The sequence below is a fragment of the Aulonocara sp. 'chitande type north' Nkhata Bay genome, linkage group LG1 (genome assembly GCF_057382095.1).
Source record: "Aulonocara sp. 'chitande type north' Nkhata Bay isolate Kocher_YH1m ecotype deep benthic linkage group LG1, A_spYH_male_GT1.1, whole genome shotgun sequence".
NCBI classification, from domain to species: Eukaryota; Metazoa; Chordata; class Actinopteri; order Cichliformes; family Cichlidae; genus Aulonocara; species Aulonocara sp. 'chitande type north' Nkhata Bay.
In genome coordinates, this window is record NC_141344.1 from 16093754 (window position 1) to 16109689 (window position 15936).

Genomic DNA, 15936 nt, shown 5'->3' on the forward strand with positions numbered 1-15936 from the left:
GTTTTCCCCTCTCTCCTGACTTCTGCTCGCCAGACCTCTACAGTTCTCCAATCATTTTATTCACACTTCTCTTTCTGTCCTTCCTTTAATTCCTTTTCCTTCTCGCCTTCTCTTATGACTTCCTTTATTTCTTGCTCCAGCTCTGTTCCGTCATTGTGCTTTTATCCTCCGTTTTTCCCTTTTCACGCTTTCTTCCACACTTCAATTTTCCTGAAATTTCTGTCCGCCACCTCTTTTCTGCCAGTCTATCCTCTCTCCTTCAAACCTTTCCCCTTCTTTTTCCATTACTTTCCCTCTTTCTTTACTTGCTTCCCCCTTTCCTCTCATCCCCTCATCCCTCTCTTCACCTGCTTACCTCCTTTCTTCCGTTTCCAGTGGCTCGTTCTTTCTTCATCTTTCCTTCCTCCCCTCCTCCTCCACAATCACCCACTTTTACCGTCTCTCTTTTACTTCCTCAACTAACCCGTCTGTCGTACTCTTACTCTGCCTCTCTCTCCCATGCTCTCTCTCGCTCTCCCCCTCTCTCTCCCCCCTTTCTCAGTCGTCGCTCGCTCGCTGTGCTGTGCGGACCTACCGACCATCTCTCTCCTCTCTTTCCCTAAATCTCTTCATCTCTCTGTCTCTCTCCTCCGGTCCTCCGGTCTCTGCTATGACAGCTCACACCAGCGGCGTGTTGCCCGATCTCAGACCATCAACCCGTCACCGGTTGTCCTGTCCAAACGTTAACATGGACATGTGTGTGGGGGATATTCGTGATTGATCTTCGGGTATTTTTTTTTAATATATAAAAACGAAAGAATAAGGAGGAGGGGGGCGGCCGTCCTCTTTTACCCCCCTCCGCTTCCTTCAGTCAAGCAGAGCGGCAAGGTGGGGAGAGGGCTTTAAAATTAAGCCAGCTTGGATTTATTTAATAGCAAAATGACGGATTTAGGAACGCCAGAGATGCTGCTGATGTGGAGGAGGCTGAACGTGAAGAAAACGGGAAGGCTGAGACGCGACCTCCCGCTTCTCCTCCTGCTGGGGCTTCTCTTGGGGGATTTCTCCTCGTCCAAGGGTGAGTTTTGGAGGTTTTCAAATCGCCTGCTTGTTTGCGTGCGCAGGCATGCATATGCGCGCGCGTGTGCCGGAGGATCACAGTGTTCGCAGGTTGGACTTTGCGTGTGCGCGCGCAGGCGAGAGTGAGGGACAGAAAGGTAATGCATGCAGTTTCGCTGCTGCAGACAGCGTTGGTGTGAGTGTGTGCAGGAGAGTTTCGCGTGTGCGTGCGTGCGCGCACGCTCTCAGCTCCGGGCATTGCGTGCATGCGTCCTTTTTGTGCGTGCGTGTTTGAGATACTAAGATGGACAGAGAGACTGTAAAAGAGGGAGTGAGAGCTATATCCTATATGCAAGCACGGGGAGTTAAGAGAGTGCGTGTGCGCGTGAGAGAAGAGAGCGTGCAGCGGCCAAGTTGGACACAATATTTCATCTGGGGAGTGTAGGCATGCTCGTTTTCAGGCCTCTGTGCTGTCCAGATAACCTCCTCTAAGTAAATGAAGTGACTAAAATTTTGCATTTGAAGCAGTTAAAAGTCCTGTTTGGTGACACAGCTCAGCAACCAACTCAGTTTACAGTCTACGAATAACCAGAGAGAGATTTTCATGTGGAGGGCATGAAGAGGGGAAATCCCATGCTCATAGTTGAACGTGATTTTGTGGAGTCGAACTCACACAGAGGAGCAGTTTTCTCAAAGGCCGTGGAGTCTGATGGTATAACAGGGGATTGATGCTTCATGTCAACAGCCCAGCATGTCTCTTTTTATTTGGGGGGAGGGGGGCTGTGGCCAAGAGTTTCCTGGTGCCACAGATAGATGAAGACAGAAAAAAGTGTTAACATTCGTTTCTCTGTTACTCAGGTCATCAATAGCTTCTCTGTGTATGCTTCTCCTCCCTCTCTTCCTCGGTGCTGGTCCTCTCTGTATTTTGTTCCCAAACTCCCCTTCTCACGCATGGACCCATCAGATCTTCCCCCCTCTGATGTAGATCTCCAGCTGTGCTAGAATTCTTGATAAATGTATATGTGTGCAAGTAAGCTTGTTTTGTTCTTGTGTAAGCTGTGTTTTCCCTTAACTCTGATCTGCTCTGGATGTTTAATACTGTGCATTATATTGAGGGTGTGTGCGTGTGTGTTTTGGTGGTTGTATGTTTATCCATCTGTATTCTGCCATAAACACAGGCCATCAACCCAGAATAAAAAGCGATTTGAGTAAATGTAAGACAGCGTGCGATTTGTGTATGTTGATAAATATGATAGATGTGTTTTTAAGCTGTTTATGATTATCACCTGTGATTTATCTTTCGTCCCGATCTGTGCGTGTCTGTGCGTTTGATGCCGTGTTTATCATCCTTGAAGTCTCTACATCTCTGCATCTCTCTTTGATTATGTTACTCAATTTAAAGAAAGCGTTACATGATAGACTCAATGAAGCCTTTTGGTTGCTGAAGAGTTAATCACACAGAAATACAATGAGAAAATTAAAGGGCATACAGACATCTGGAAAGACAGACGGAGGGGTGGCAATAATTTATTTCGTCAAACCTCAAACCCCAGATGGTTGCCACCCTTTTAAATGTGATGTCGCACTTTAAATTCCAACACAACTAATAATTGATTGTCTGGAAATGTCATGTAAAAATATCATAAAAAGTCAGATATGACTGCAGCTGAAAGAAAAAAAAAAGCCCAGGTGAAGAACATGTTTCTTTAAATAGTCCTCAAGCTTTTTATGATGCTTGTGATTTGTTTCATTATTATATTTTCAAAGTAATTTAGGAAAATGTTACCTAGAATCTCAGTCCCTGTCATTCAGTGATATTTGGTGTTCTACTCATAATTGCCCCATAATTTATTCTTGTATTCACGACTCCTATTTATTATGATTATTATCACAATTATTATTGTTGTAGTTGTTTTTGCTAGCAGGCTCAATTTTTTTTAACAAATATAGTCGAGATCAAAGCAACTTTTAACTGGCCGAAATATTCTATAAATACATTATCATTATTAGGTTTAGTCTGTCAGTAAGATTAAATTTGAACATCGAAATTTGCATTTGAAGAACATCAGTTAATGATTAAATAAAATAAATATTATTCTAACTGTGTATCAACATTGTGTTTATTGGAAGCCACATCTTTTTTTGCGAAATGTTCAGTTCAATTATTCACTGTCATTACATTACATTCACTCGCCAAGTTACGTTTCCTTCATCAGAAGCTCAAGCAGGAATAAAGATAAATAAAAAATAAACTCAGCCTTTTCATCAACAGGTTGTTATAGCCAAGAAACGTCCAAATGTCCAACTGTGATGATAATTCCCATAAAACCCAGCTACTGCTTATATAATTGATATATTGTTAACAACACTCTACAGGGGACTGTACAAAAGACATTTTTGGCACACTCTCACAAACACACACGAACACGCACACACACACACACGCACACACTACTGAGAATAACATGTCTGAGAACTTCATTTTAGACTCCCACTGGGACTATGAAGCACTTGTTTAATCACTCGCGCACACACTTATACTCTTAAAGGAGCACACACACACACCGACACACACGCCGACACACACACGCAGACTCCGACACATAGGACATTCCAGTGACTTATTTCTGCTCCCCTTTCAAAGTGAGAACTGGTTAAATGTCTGTGTTTTTTGAAGCTTTTTAATGTTTATCAGGACATTTAGCCCCAAATGCACGTATTGACACATCCACACTCAGACACACAAATGAAAGTATATGCGCACGGTGACAATTAGCTGACATTGAATCAATGCCAAACAACAAGATATTGGAACTAGCTGTCTGTCCCCCTGCTTGGCATACTAATATCCCACACGGGAAATGCACAGATGGAGACACACACACACACACACACACACACACACACACACACACACACACACACACACACACACACACACACACACACACACACACACACACACATATACTGTGAGAAGGTAGCTAATTAAAATAGAGCTATCTGCACAATCCACATTCACTTTAGAAACAGCAAACCGAGGGAATTAGATGTATAGAAAAAGTGTGAAACCTCTTGCAGTGAAAATCCAGAAAGCATGAGAAAATGTGAAAGAAGAAGTGGGTGTATATGTCAGACACCATTTAATATGATGTTAACAGTATTTTAGAAGACTTGAGCATGGAGTTCTTTATTTTTTAACCTTGGGGACACGGACGTGCTTGTGGTAAATGTTTCTAAAGCAAGGTCCACTTACTTAGCTGTTCCTAAATCTTTCATTCATGGCCTACATCATCTTCAGTGAATAAATTTTGCTCAGGTGTCAGCCCTGGCTAATGATTTCTCTCCATATGCAACCACCTGTTATCTCATTACTGAGGCATAAGGGTATGACATAAAGATGTGCGGAATAGTTAAATAAGTGAAACTAATGTTTGTAATGTTTATCACATGCATTTATGATGCATGTAAATGGAAGGAGTGTGTTAATAAATGAAATGTTGGCATAATGGAATACGACTGTGTAGGAGAAATTGAGAAGTTACATTTTTCAATTGTTTATATAAAGCTATTTTAAAGTGTTTAAATATAAGCATTTGTCTTCTGCCTATGATTGATAAATACAGTGAGTTAAAACAAATTGTTACTTATTTTGCCTGGAAAGTAGGTTTCCCTTCTAGGACGAATGCAAAATCAAAGGTTATATATTGAAATCCAGTAGAGTTGAAATGCTCTGAGCTTGTGTCTCTGTGCTTGTGCTGTTCATTATAAAAAAACTAAGCACCACCCTACCAAATTTTGGCTTTTTGATATACTTGGATAAGAAATGATTTGAAACAGTCTGAATAAAAGTAATAAAACAACCCATCAAGAAAAACATTGCTTTTTCAATTATTTATTTAGCAAAAATATGAATCGATGTAATTTAGTCTGTGTGGAAAAGTAGGTACACTCATGGCTTCAGAAGCTATTGTCCTCTGTAATCGAAATAACTTCTTTTTGCTGCTTTGTCCACCAGTTCCTGACATTGGCTCTCTGGATTTGTGTCCACTCTTAAGCTGAAAGATATTTGAGGGTTTTCTTGTATGTACTGTAATCTGACAAATATTTCCATTACAGTTTTCCATCACTTCTTCTCCTGAAAAGCTTTGCTCTGTTACTGTGGCTAAACAAACACCTTTGATTCATCTGTTCAGAACACATTATTTCAAGGTCCAGTGACTTAGTTTATAAAATCCTGTGTGGAAGCCATATCAGATGTATACAAGCACACAAAAACTGAAAATGGTCTGCGTCATACATTAATCAGATTTATAAAACCATGTGTACATACACCTGTTGGCTTTTTTAATCACAGTTCACAACCATAAATGTTCAGCGCATTTCAGTAATGTCGATAGATGCTATTCCTCCATTTATTTACTGCATCCATTATCCGTTAATATGGATGACTTGTTGCTGTACTTATATATTTGCATCTATCAAACTGGTCACTTAACAACTTGCCAAAACAAGCGTATAGTTTCCCCACTCTGAGATATTTATTGAAAATTAAACTGTTACAGTGACAGTGGCTCATATTATTGCCACGAGTGATAATGAGCATATAGAACGTAAGGATTTTCTGAGAATAATTGGTCATAAATTCCAACCGTTTGTGGCAGAGAGCTGCCCCTCCCTGAGGTCTCTTCCTGTCAAAAGGGAGTTTTTCCTTCCCACTATCACCAAGTGCTTGCTGAGAGGGGTTAATTTGATTGTTTTTTGTTTTTCCTGTATTCTTGTATGGGCTTTATTTTCAATATAAAGCAATTTGAGGTCTGCTGTGGTTTGGTGCTCTATGAATAAGATTGAATTGAACATGTATAGTATACTATATAAAATCTGTGCCTTTCATACTATTTTTTTATTTTTTTCCCCCTTACTTCTCTCAGTACTTGGTGAACTCCTTCCTACTCCCTTTCCTGTTCTGGTCCACTTTCCAACTGATCAGCATTCAAACTGTACAAACTGTCATCCCCACCAGGTTACGCACTGTTGGTTTTTTGAAGGACTAACCACCACACCACCGTGCTGCCCACAAATAATAACTCTGCTGGTTTTAATGCTAGTGATAAAGTGAATCCAAGTGAGATATGCTTGGATTCACTTTATCACTTGGATTAAGTGATCTGCAGTAAAATTAAATGTATGAGTTGACAGATCATTATAGGTAAAGTGATTCAATATTTTTTACAGTCACTCTTGAATTTATGACCTCACTATATGCATTATCAAATTTCCCTTTCTCCTAAATGTTTGTGATAATGAGTCACACAAGTGAGCACATTGTTCTTTTAAGTTTATCTTTATGGATGGGATGGTGCATATATCTCTATCAGGCCCCATTCTGTGCATGTGAAACTTTATTATAAGTGGGGGCACTAGTCTTTGCCTGTGCCAGGAATCTATAGCTTTGCTTTAATGATGCGTGTGGGCAGCATGTGCTTTTTCCTGACACACCCACCTTTCAGGTAAATTTGTGCATCCCCTTCCGAGAGACTTCAAATTTTATTTTCCACTCACTGGGGTTTCCTGTGATTTCTTGCACAATGAAAGGATTTATTATTTTATTTCTTCCCTTGGATGTTGAACCATCTTTTCTGAAGGCCTTAAAGTAGCACATCAAGAGAACACCAGACCCTGGATGTCAGAGGTTTGAATAGGTCAGCTTCCACCTGCTACCACCTAAGACATTTTTAAAGCTCCACCCACATGTGAAGCAATTTGTTTGTTGCACATTGCTTTGTAGTTGCAGTTGGTCCTGCTGAAGATTCCAGTCACTGAATTATGAAAATAAATGAAATTTGTAATAACATAAAAATAAAATGGTAGTTTTACGTGCTGCTGCTTTGCACATACTGAATTTATTCATAGACACTATCCAAAAATGATCAGAGGTTTGTTTATGTAAAAATGTAACAATTTCCATGAGATGCACTGTTTTCGCTCGTGACAGGAGTTTGTATTGTACATTTGCATGCATATCTTTATAATTTACTGCTTCATTTGCAAGAGAAGTACTGGAACAATTATTACATCCCACTATGCTTGCGTAATAAATAATAAAAAGCTACACACACACACACACACACACACACACACACACACACACACACACACACACACACACACACACACACACACACGTGTTCAGGTGTTCTCTGGTGTTTGTTTTGTAATTGATTCCCCTCAGTTACACTAACACACATTTCAAATAATCTGAGCTTGAGACACTGCAGAAGAGACCCTTTACGTGTCGGTGCACCTGCAACAGACAGAGTGAGACAACTCATTGAGTGCTGATGATTTTCAGGTACTTAAGAGTCCTTCTAGATGTCCGGAGAGACCAGAGAATGCACACACACACACACACACACACACACACACACACACACACACGCTTCAATACAGTTAACTACTGAGTACACACTTCAGTGGAGAGGAACGAGGTGGCGTGTGTGTGAGAGAGAGTGAGGCATACAGAGAGATGTAACAAATACTGAAATCTGAAATTTAAATATGCATATTTATATATGCATAACATATAAAGGGAAAAACAATAGAAGGCGCTACTGGGTCACAACAGTTAATTATTGGCTAACATACACAATAGATGTTAAATATATATGGGCCATTATCCTTGTTATGTTGGAAAGAAAAAGTCTTTCCATTTTAGCAATTGAATTTTATTGTTTTATTTATATTTTGATATTGCTAGGGATGATGCAATGATCGGGGACCATTCTTAATTTCGTTGTTCTCATGACAATGACAATAAAGTTTCTGATGATCTGATGATGAATCCATCCTGGTTTGAGCAAAACGAGCAAGTAATCTGTCTTTATAGTGTTCAAATGACAGAACTTTTAACAGAGCCATGGCCTACATACAGTACACTAATACAGGGGGGAGAGGGCAGTGAGAGAAAGACTAAGAGTGGAAATGAGAATGCATATGAAGACAGAGAGAGAGAGAGATAAGTTAAGGAAAAAGCAGAGAGCAGAACAAGTGTGTGAGAGATTGGAACAGAGAGGAACAGGAGGCGCTGCTATGCTATGCAGGGGGAGACAAAGTGAAAGAGAAAATGAAAATGTATTCCCCAGCAGACGCAATTAATCAGGAATGACTTTTCCATCTTGTGCTGCTCGGCTAGTAATGTCTAGCATTAAGTAATGACATCATAACCATGTCTGCCGTGAATTTATAACTTGGATGCGAAGGGAAATCCGCCAAACTGACCTAAAGGCACGGTCACACAGGGCTCTGAAATCTGTTGATATTAATGACTGGACTCAAATATTTCATGCTAGCAGTAAATACTGCATCACACACAGCAGAATCTCACATCTATCTGTCATTTAAAATCTGAGAGGACAGCATGAAAAAAGGGAAATAAAAGCCCATGTGTATATCATATGGAATGGCTTGACAGACCTCAAAATTATGAGTACTATAAAAGTGGTGTTGCATTGGTCGCCCAGTTGTGTTTTACCACCCATTTGTATGCAAGGATAAATGTCATGTCTAGTGTAGTTTTTAAGCTCTTCTTCAGAACCACCATGTTAATGGTAATGCTGAGTAACAGAGACCACTCAATTCATCTTTTTAATAGTGTTTTGCCTGAATAAATGAAATAAATCTAAATAAAGTTCTGCTGCATGCCATTAAAACCCCAGATACATCATATAGCTATCAGCTGCAACAAACTATGACACCCTCAATTTGCATCATGTCTTAAACTTTGCATTCGGCTGCTGCGGAGTTTTTAATGCAGCCACGTTTGGCACAGCAGTTTATTGCTGTTTTCCTGCACCTTGTGGTGCAGACGCCTCGCTGTGGTGGGAGCTGAGGGTTATTTCATAACACAGGATTACTCAGCCAGCCAGCTCTAAAAATAAGCATGAAATGAACCTTTCAAATGGAGTTCATAATGAAAGATCTGTCGGCGTGACTACAAGACACCCATGAAAACTAATATCCAAATTTAATTTGACAGATTATTCAGTACATCAACAGCTATGGTACATTTTTTAACCAATTCCAGTAAAGTTCATAATTTCCACTGCTTCCCGTTCATTTGTCCCATTAGTGGCCGTGCAATGCATGCTGGTAGCGGCGGCTCAAATAGCAGTCCGCCACATTGGCTGCTTCATTCTTCATGCTTCTTCTAGAAATGAACAAACTTCTTTTCACAAATGCAAGGGCAATTTAGGAAATGTTTTTAGTTGAGTGACGCATTCCCACAAAAGACGTGCTCTAAGTGTTAAAGTGCGTGTTACCAAATGAGATTGAGAAGTTCTTTTTTTGTGCCTTCTGCAGCCCTGATCCTCCGGCACAGCATCAGCACTCCTTGAACTGGGATGCTGAGGGTTTTTTCATCTAGTTCCTTAGCTGGTCTGTGTAAACTATTCCTCACTGCACGATTCCCCATAGCTATGAAACTTAAATAACCCAGATAAAAGTAATATGGTAATTACTAAACCAGGTAGGGAGAATCACTTTTTGATGACAGTGCAGGGTGAGCTGGTAAGAACTGGTCTGAATTCAGTGATTTACTCAAAGGCACGAGTTTGAATAACTATCTCATATCGAATGAGTGTCAATCGTGTATACCCTGCAGCTTCGAATCTGCTGGTCTGGTGAAGCCACACGATGAATTTAAAGGCTAATGGGTCTGTCAGTGCGGCACGTTTGCTGTTTTATTATTTCCGCTTTGCCTCTCTGTTAGCATGACATTTTCTATAAGCTGTAGGCTAATAGCTGGCTAGCAGGCTAACATTAAACAGGCTAATGTGTCTGTTAATGTTACATTAGTGTTATTTCAGTTTTTTCTCTCACTTAGTTCCATGGTTTAAGGGCAAAGTGTGTGCATGTTTGACACTGGGAGAGCGTACCTACACTCCGTGTGTGTGTATGTGCGTGTGTGTGGGGTGGTTGCGCGTGTGTCGGGTATTTATGAGTGTGTGTGGATGTGCATTCTACATATGGAGCCAATGAGTTACATTTCCATTTCAAAGCGACGAGTCAGCAGCAGCAGAAGCCACTTTCATCCATTAATGTGATTTTAGGGAGAGAGCGAGACAGTGAGACACACACGCACACGTACACACACACACACACACACACGACCCACACGGGGAACGACATAGAGCCACAGTGATAATTACTCTCCAGGTTGGCAAAGGGTTCAGATTGTTTATTAGTGTCTCTGTCTCTGTGTTCCTCTCTTCCTGACAACCACCTCCCATCTCCCTGTCGTCCCTTGTTTTTTCCTCAAATTATCTGTACCCCACTCATCTACTGAAAAGTCCAGTGTTTTAATGCCGCTGTCAGTCACATTAACAGGGTCGCTGAGTGTTGCAGTATCATTCTCTGTGAAAATTTAAAAAGTGTGCAGAGGCTGAAATGTTTTGAAGAATAAAGCGTCCGTGTGCGAAAGTGTTTGTCTTTGCCTTGAAGAGAAAAATGCTTAGTTAGGGTTAGAGCCGCGTGTGTTAGGGGGATCAGTGAGGGGATTACTTTCTACTTGAGTGCCCTTTTGTGTGTAAATGTCCGTGTGTAAGCTAAAAGAATGCATGTGCCACCGTGTTTAGACATCATTTGGTGTATACAGCTTTTCTGAGTGCAACCATGCGAGAGCAGTACAAGCTGTGTGTCATATTAGTTTAGTATTGTGAGTTGAAGTGAATGTGTTAGTTCTGAATTTGTTTATGCATGTACGTTAGCTTGCACGAGTGTTTATATTTGCTTCTATGAGTGCGCCCATGTGAAGGAATTTGTGTTTATGCACTTACGTCTGGAAGTTTGCGTGCGCAGATGAGCGCAGGAATAGTACAGCGTGCAAATGTAAACTATGGAGCTGTAGATAAGAAGGTGTTTTGAATAATTCTGTGTGTGCTTGCATCGATAACCTGCGTCTTTGTGTGTGAACTTGTGTTTAGACATTTTCCACTCAGCGTGTGTGTGTGTGTGTGTGCATTTGAGAATAAATGCACTAGCCACAGGCTATCGTTGCTCCAGTAGCATCGTTCTTATTCTATCCATTTTTAATGACTGGTAATGGTCGCTAGCAGTGTTGAACCTACTTCATGAGGACGCAGCAAAAAATGGTCCCGTGGTACACGAAGAGAACAGGACGGAGGAGGTAGAAGAAGGGAGGTTGGAAACTAGTTCTGAAAGGAGAGGAGAGAAGCTTGGAGGTTTTTTTTAATAGATGTTAGCTTCTGGAAACGAACATCACAGGGGGTACTGTTGAAAAGGTCCCACGATACAGTGGGATGCCGCAGTACGGCCCTGCAGGAGGGACGGTGGGTGAGGAAGAGTGAGGGAGGAGGTGAGAAACAGGCCAGAAGGCTTACTGACTGACTGTTTGATTTACTGACTAAATGATGAACTGCTTGTAAACTGACTGACTGTCATGGTCCTGGGTCGTTGACCCAGCGTTTTGTGTTTTGTGACTATTTCCCTCTGTTCTAGTTATTCTGTGTCCTCCCCCCTTGTGTCCGGTTCGGGTTCTAGATTTCCTGTTTTACTTTGTAGGTCTGTGTCTCGTTATGCCCATTAAGTTCCAGCTGTGTCCCCTCCTGTGTGCCATTTCCTCATTACCTGGTGTGTGTATTTATAGTTGGTGTCTGCCTGTGCTCCTCGTCGGCTCGTCTGCACTCATCCGTGTATTTCTGCGTATCTCTGCATTCATCTGCGTTCCATGGTGTCCTGTCTCTGCGTCCCTCTGCCCCGCACCCCCTTTGTACGGTCTCAGGTTTGCTATTTAGTTTCTCCCAGTTTAGGTTTCCGTTTGTAAAGTACTCATACCTCGTTGCCTGTTTTTGTCACCGCCACCTTTGTAAATAAAACATCACTCGTATCATCAGTTTGCTGCATCTTGGGTCCTCCTTTTCCTCCACACCACACGGCTCCCTCCGCCAGCCGTGACAGTACGAGCCGACCAAACATGGACCCAGCAGCATCCGCACCGTCCCAGGAGTTTCGGGAGGAAGTGATCGACAGCGTCTCCAGGTTGGTCAACCTGTGGCTGGAGCATGAGGAGGAAGAGCTTCACCACGCTGTAGAAGCTAGGCTACAGCAGCTGATGTCTGCTCACTGCTGGCTGCTGGACTCTCTTCACCCGCTCGCACAGGACTTCATACTCAACGAACTGCACCTTCACCCACCAGCCGCTACCGCTTCCCAACTCAGCCCGGCGGCGAAGATTTTGCCCGGCCCGCCGGAGGTTTTGCCCGGCCCGCCGGAGGTTTTGCCCGGCCCGCCGGAGGTTTTGCCCGGGAGGAAGCGACGATCGCGCCATCGGCGCGTCGCCCCACAGCCGGAGGTTGGGACTTCGGAACTGCCGGCTGTGGTGAGTGGAAAAGACACTCCGTCTGTTTCGCCAGCTCGCATGACTGTTTATTCCGGGGCTGTGTTTGTTGAGCCAGCTGCCCAGCCGGTAGCCCGGTTAGCTGCCCTGCAGCCGCTACCTCAGTTAGCCACTCAATCTCCACCTCCATTACAGTCACAGCCAGACCTATTAGACACCTTGTTACAATCCGTGGCTCAGTCAATAGCTCAGTTGGCAAGAGACTCATCAGCGTTATTACCAGCTCAGCCACCTATTCAGCCACCATCTTCACCAGCTCCGCCTGTACTACAAGTCCAGTCCATCCAACCGGAAAAGCACTGTTTTTCACCTGTTCATGTCAAGCAGAGAGACACACCACATAACGCAGTAGTCAGTCCGCAACAGCTGGCCAGCCCAGAGACTGTGACGCACTCCAGGGCCTCCCCAGAGGCTGGGTCCCAGCCCCCGGCTGACTCTGGACCCCTGGAGGTTAAGAAGCCAGCTGAGGACTGCATCCGGCTGTCGCTGCCTGAGCTGAGTCGATGCTCTGTGCAGCTGCAGTCTGCTTTGTGTTTGCCAGAGGCCCGTGCGCCTGCTGGTTCTGACCCGTACCTGCCAGAGGCCCGTGCGCCTACTGGCTCTGTTCTGTGCCTGCCAGAGGCCCGTGCGCCTGCTGGCTCTGAACTGTGCCTGCCAGGGGCCCCGGTGCCCACTGGTCCAGAGACTGTTTTCGCTGGGGGGCCCGAGGAGCCCGTCCAGCCTCCTGTCTCGCCTGCTGGGGGGCCCGAGGAGCCCGTCCAGCCTCCTTTCTCGCCTGCTGGGGGGCCCGAGGAGCCCGTCCAGCCTCAAGACTCATCAGCTGGAGGTTCAGGAGAACCTAGCCAGCCTCCTGTCTCGTCAGCTGGGGGGCCCAAGGAGCCCGTCCAGCCCCAAGACCCATCATCGCCACCAGCTGCAGCCTCTGTGTCTCCATCCTCGCCAGCTGCGGCCTCTGTGTCTTCACCCACGCCGTCGCCTGGTCCAGCCACTGCTTCACCCACGCCTGGCCCGGCTTCAGCCTCTGCTTCTGCTTCAGTCTCGTCTGGTCCAGCCTCTGCTTCTGCTTCATCCTCGCCTGGTCCGGCTCCAGCCTTCGTGTCTTCAGCATCACCTGGCCCGGCTCCAGCATCCTCGTCAGCATCGCCTGGTCCGGCCTCTGCTTCAGCATCCTCATCAGCTGCCTCGTCTGGTCCAGCCTCTGCTTCGGTCTCGTCTGGTGCTGCGACGGCCACGCCACCTTCGGGTCCCAAACTGCCGCCTCGACATCGGCAGTCATCTGCCAGGCCGCTGGTGGAGCGTCATCGTCACTATGGACGACCTCCTAGACGCCGCCGTTGCTGTCCGCACGGTCGGCCGCCTGAACTGTTTCCTCGTCACCGCCGTTGCTGTCCGCACGGTCGGCCGCCTGAACGGTTTCCTCGTCGCCGCCGCTGCCGTGTGCACGGTCGGCCCCCTGAACTGCCTCCGCTCCGCCACCGCTGCCTTCCACTCGGTCGGCTTTCGGAGCTGTGTCGCCGACGTGGCCGGCCTCAGAAGATAAACTGTCCTGGACTTCTGAGCTGTGAGCCTCTGGGCCGGCCTCCTGAACTGTGTTTTGTCCTGGTACTCCAGCATGTGTGTTTTTGTTTTGGACAATTCCCTCGGTCCGCTGGAGCTTGTTTTGTTCGGTGTTGGTCCCTCCGTCCTGGGCCCCCGCCGCCCGCCCTGGGTTGGTCGTCTGTTTTTGTTTTGGGCTGTCTGGAGCCAGCCCTTGGAGGGGGGGTACTGTCATGGTCCTGGGTCGTTGACCCAGCGTTTTGTGTTTTGTGACTATTTCCCTCTGTTCTAGTTATTCTGTGTCCTCCCCCCTTGTGTCCGGTTCGGGTTCTAGATTTCCTGTTTTACTTTGTAGGTCTGTGTCTCGTTATGCCCATTAAGTTCCAGCTGTGTCCCCTCCTGTGTGCCATTTCCTCATTACCTGGTGTGTGTATTTATAGTTGGTGTCTGCCTGTGCTCCTCGTCGGCTCGTCTGCACTCATCCGTGTATTTCTGCGTATCTCTGCATTCATCTGCGTTCCATGGTGTCCTGTCTCTGCGTCCCTCTGCCCCGCACCCCCTTTGTACGGTCTCAGGTTTGCTATTTAGTTTCTCCCAGTTTAGGTTTCCGTTTGTAAAGTACTCATACCTCGTTGCCTGTTTTTGTCACCGCCACCTTTGTAAATAAAACATCACTCGTATCATCAGTTTGCTGCATCTTGGGTCCTCCTTTTCCTCCACACCACACGGCTCCCTCCGCCAGCCGTGACACTGACTGACTTGCTGGTTGATTGGTTGTGTTACAGGCAGGCTATGTGACTGACTGGCGCAATTGCTGATTTGTTGAAGACTTTTTACAAGGTATCTTTGTAACAGCAGAGCAGGAGAGAAGAGAAAGCCGGTGGAGAGAGAGAGCAAAGGCAAGACCTCTTAACTGTGCTTAAATACCAGAAAACAAGGGTTGAAATAAGTTTCCAGAGTCCAAAGGCCAAACCAAGTTCTTAGCACATAATGGCTGTTTAATTGTTGCTTGTTAAATTTAGATTTTATTTGTTTCAATTAACCACCACAAAGTGCTTTATTACCAATGCTTCCTTGCGCCATCCTTGAAGGAAATTGCAGGATTGCAGCCACCAAAAATGTCGTTGAATCAAATAAAACAAAATTGAATCAAATTAAACTGGTAGCACTGTGGAAACATTGGAAACAATTTCTCAGTTCAGGTTAAGAAAAAGATTAAAAAGGCTTACGACTGATGTTCTGAGGTTTTCATGCTATGCTGACATCCGAAAGTGTAAACTGAGCATTATTGCCCTGTCAGCTGGAGAGGAAAGGCAAAGAGAGGAGTGGGGAAGTGCAGAAAAATGGAAAAGAGTGGGAGGAAAAGAGTGAGTGAGGAAAGCAGGGAGGGGGTTAAGGAGAAAATGGTTGAATGAGGAGAGGGGAAATAGGAGGAGGAGGGAAGGCCTTAAGCAGTGTGATAAGGAAATAATAAAGGGAAGGTTGTAAAATGCTCCAAGACTCCAACTGTAGCAATATCAGCTACACACATACAGACACATGCACACACACACCGTGTACTCCTGTATTTGTGGGGACCCCGGGCCCTCAACTTAACCATTAGCTTATCGTTAACCATTACCACTGAATCCCTGAATGTACAGTTCATGATAAATATAGACGAATACTGTAAATGTTGATGCCTTTAAGGGAAAAGTAGGCTACTGCATAAAAGGATGTAATACCATACTTTCTTTGAGCTGCGTCACACTTGAATGTTGAGTCATCAAGCAGGTGAAAGTATTGTAGCAGGAGACACTTGCTGATGCTATGAACAGTTTCAAGACTCATTTGACCAATAATGTGTGAGTTCATTTCCTAAATTTAGTTTTGTAATAAAGTGCTGTGATGCCTGTTTCACTTGTGTGTTACTTTTTCTTTTACTTGTTCTTTTAATTATTTGACTTTCTTAA

The 15936-nt window shown here is 44.4% G+C and overlaps 2 protein-coding genes across 2 annotated transcripts in view; both read left to right on the forward strand.

Moving 5' to 3' along the window:
* The first annotated feature begins 568 nt into the window (after positions 1 to 568).
* Positions 569 to 15936, forward strand: part of LOC147338873 (CUB and sushi domain-containing protein 1-like) — a 451030-nt gene continuing 435662 nt past the window's right edge. The window contains exon 1 of the mRNA XM_086285727.1: positions 569 to 1054. Within this exon, the coding sequence (XP_086141853.1) occupies positions 919 to 1054 (136 nt within the window). The 5' untranslated portion in view covers positions 569 to 918. The remainder of the gene's footprint in view (positions 1055 to 15936) is intronic.
* LOC147338874 (uncharacterized) lies at positions 11459 to 13988 on the forward strand. Its single transcript, XM_086297398.1, has 3 exons — positions 11459 to 13051; positions 13169 to 13402; positions 13644 to 13988. Exons 1-3 carry the CDS (start codon positions 12026 to 12028, stop codon positions 13986 to 13988), a joined length of 1605 nt encoding a protein of 534 aa, XP_086153524.1. The 5' UTR covers positions 11459 to 12025.

What these genes read in the sequence shown, in the direction of transcription:
- LOC147338874 (XM_086297398.1), top strand. Translation starts at nt 12,026, where the DNA reads ATGGACCCAGCAGCATCCGCACCGTCCCAGGAGTTTCGGGAGGAAGTG. An exon ending in CCCGTGCGCCTACTGGCTCT is followed by an intron (nt 13,052 to 13,168) that starts GTTCTGTGCCTG and finishes GAGCCCGTCCAG; the next exon opens with CCTCCTGTCTCGCCTGCTGG. An exon ending in CCTCGCCAGCTGCGGCCTCT is followed by an intron (nt 13,403 to 13,643) that starts GTGTCTTCACCC and finishes CGTCTGGTCCAG; the next exon opens with CCTCTGCTTCGGTCTCGTCT.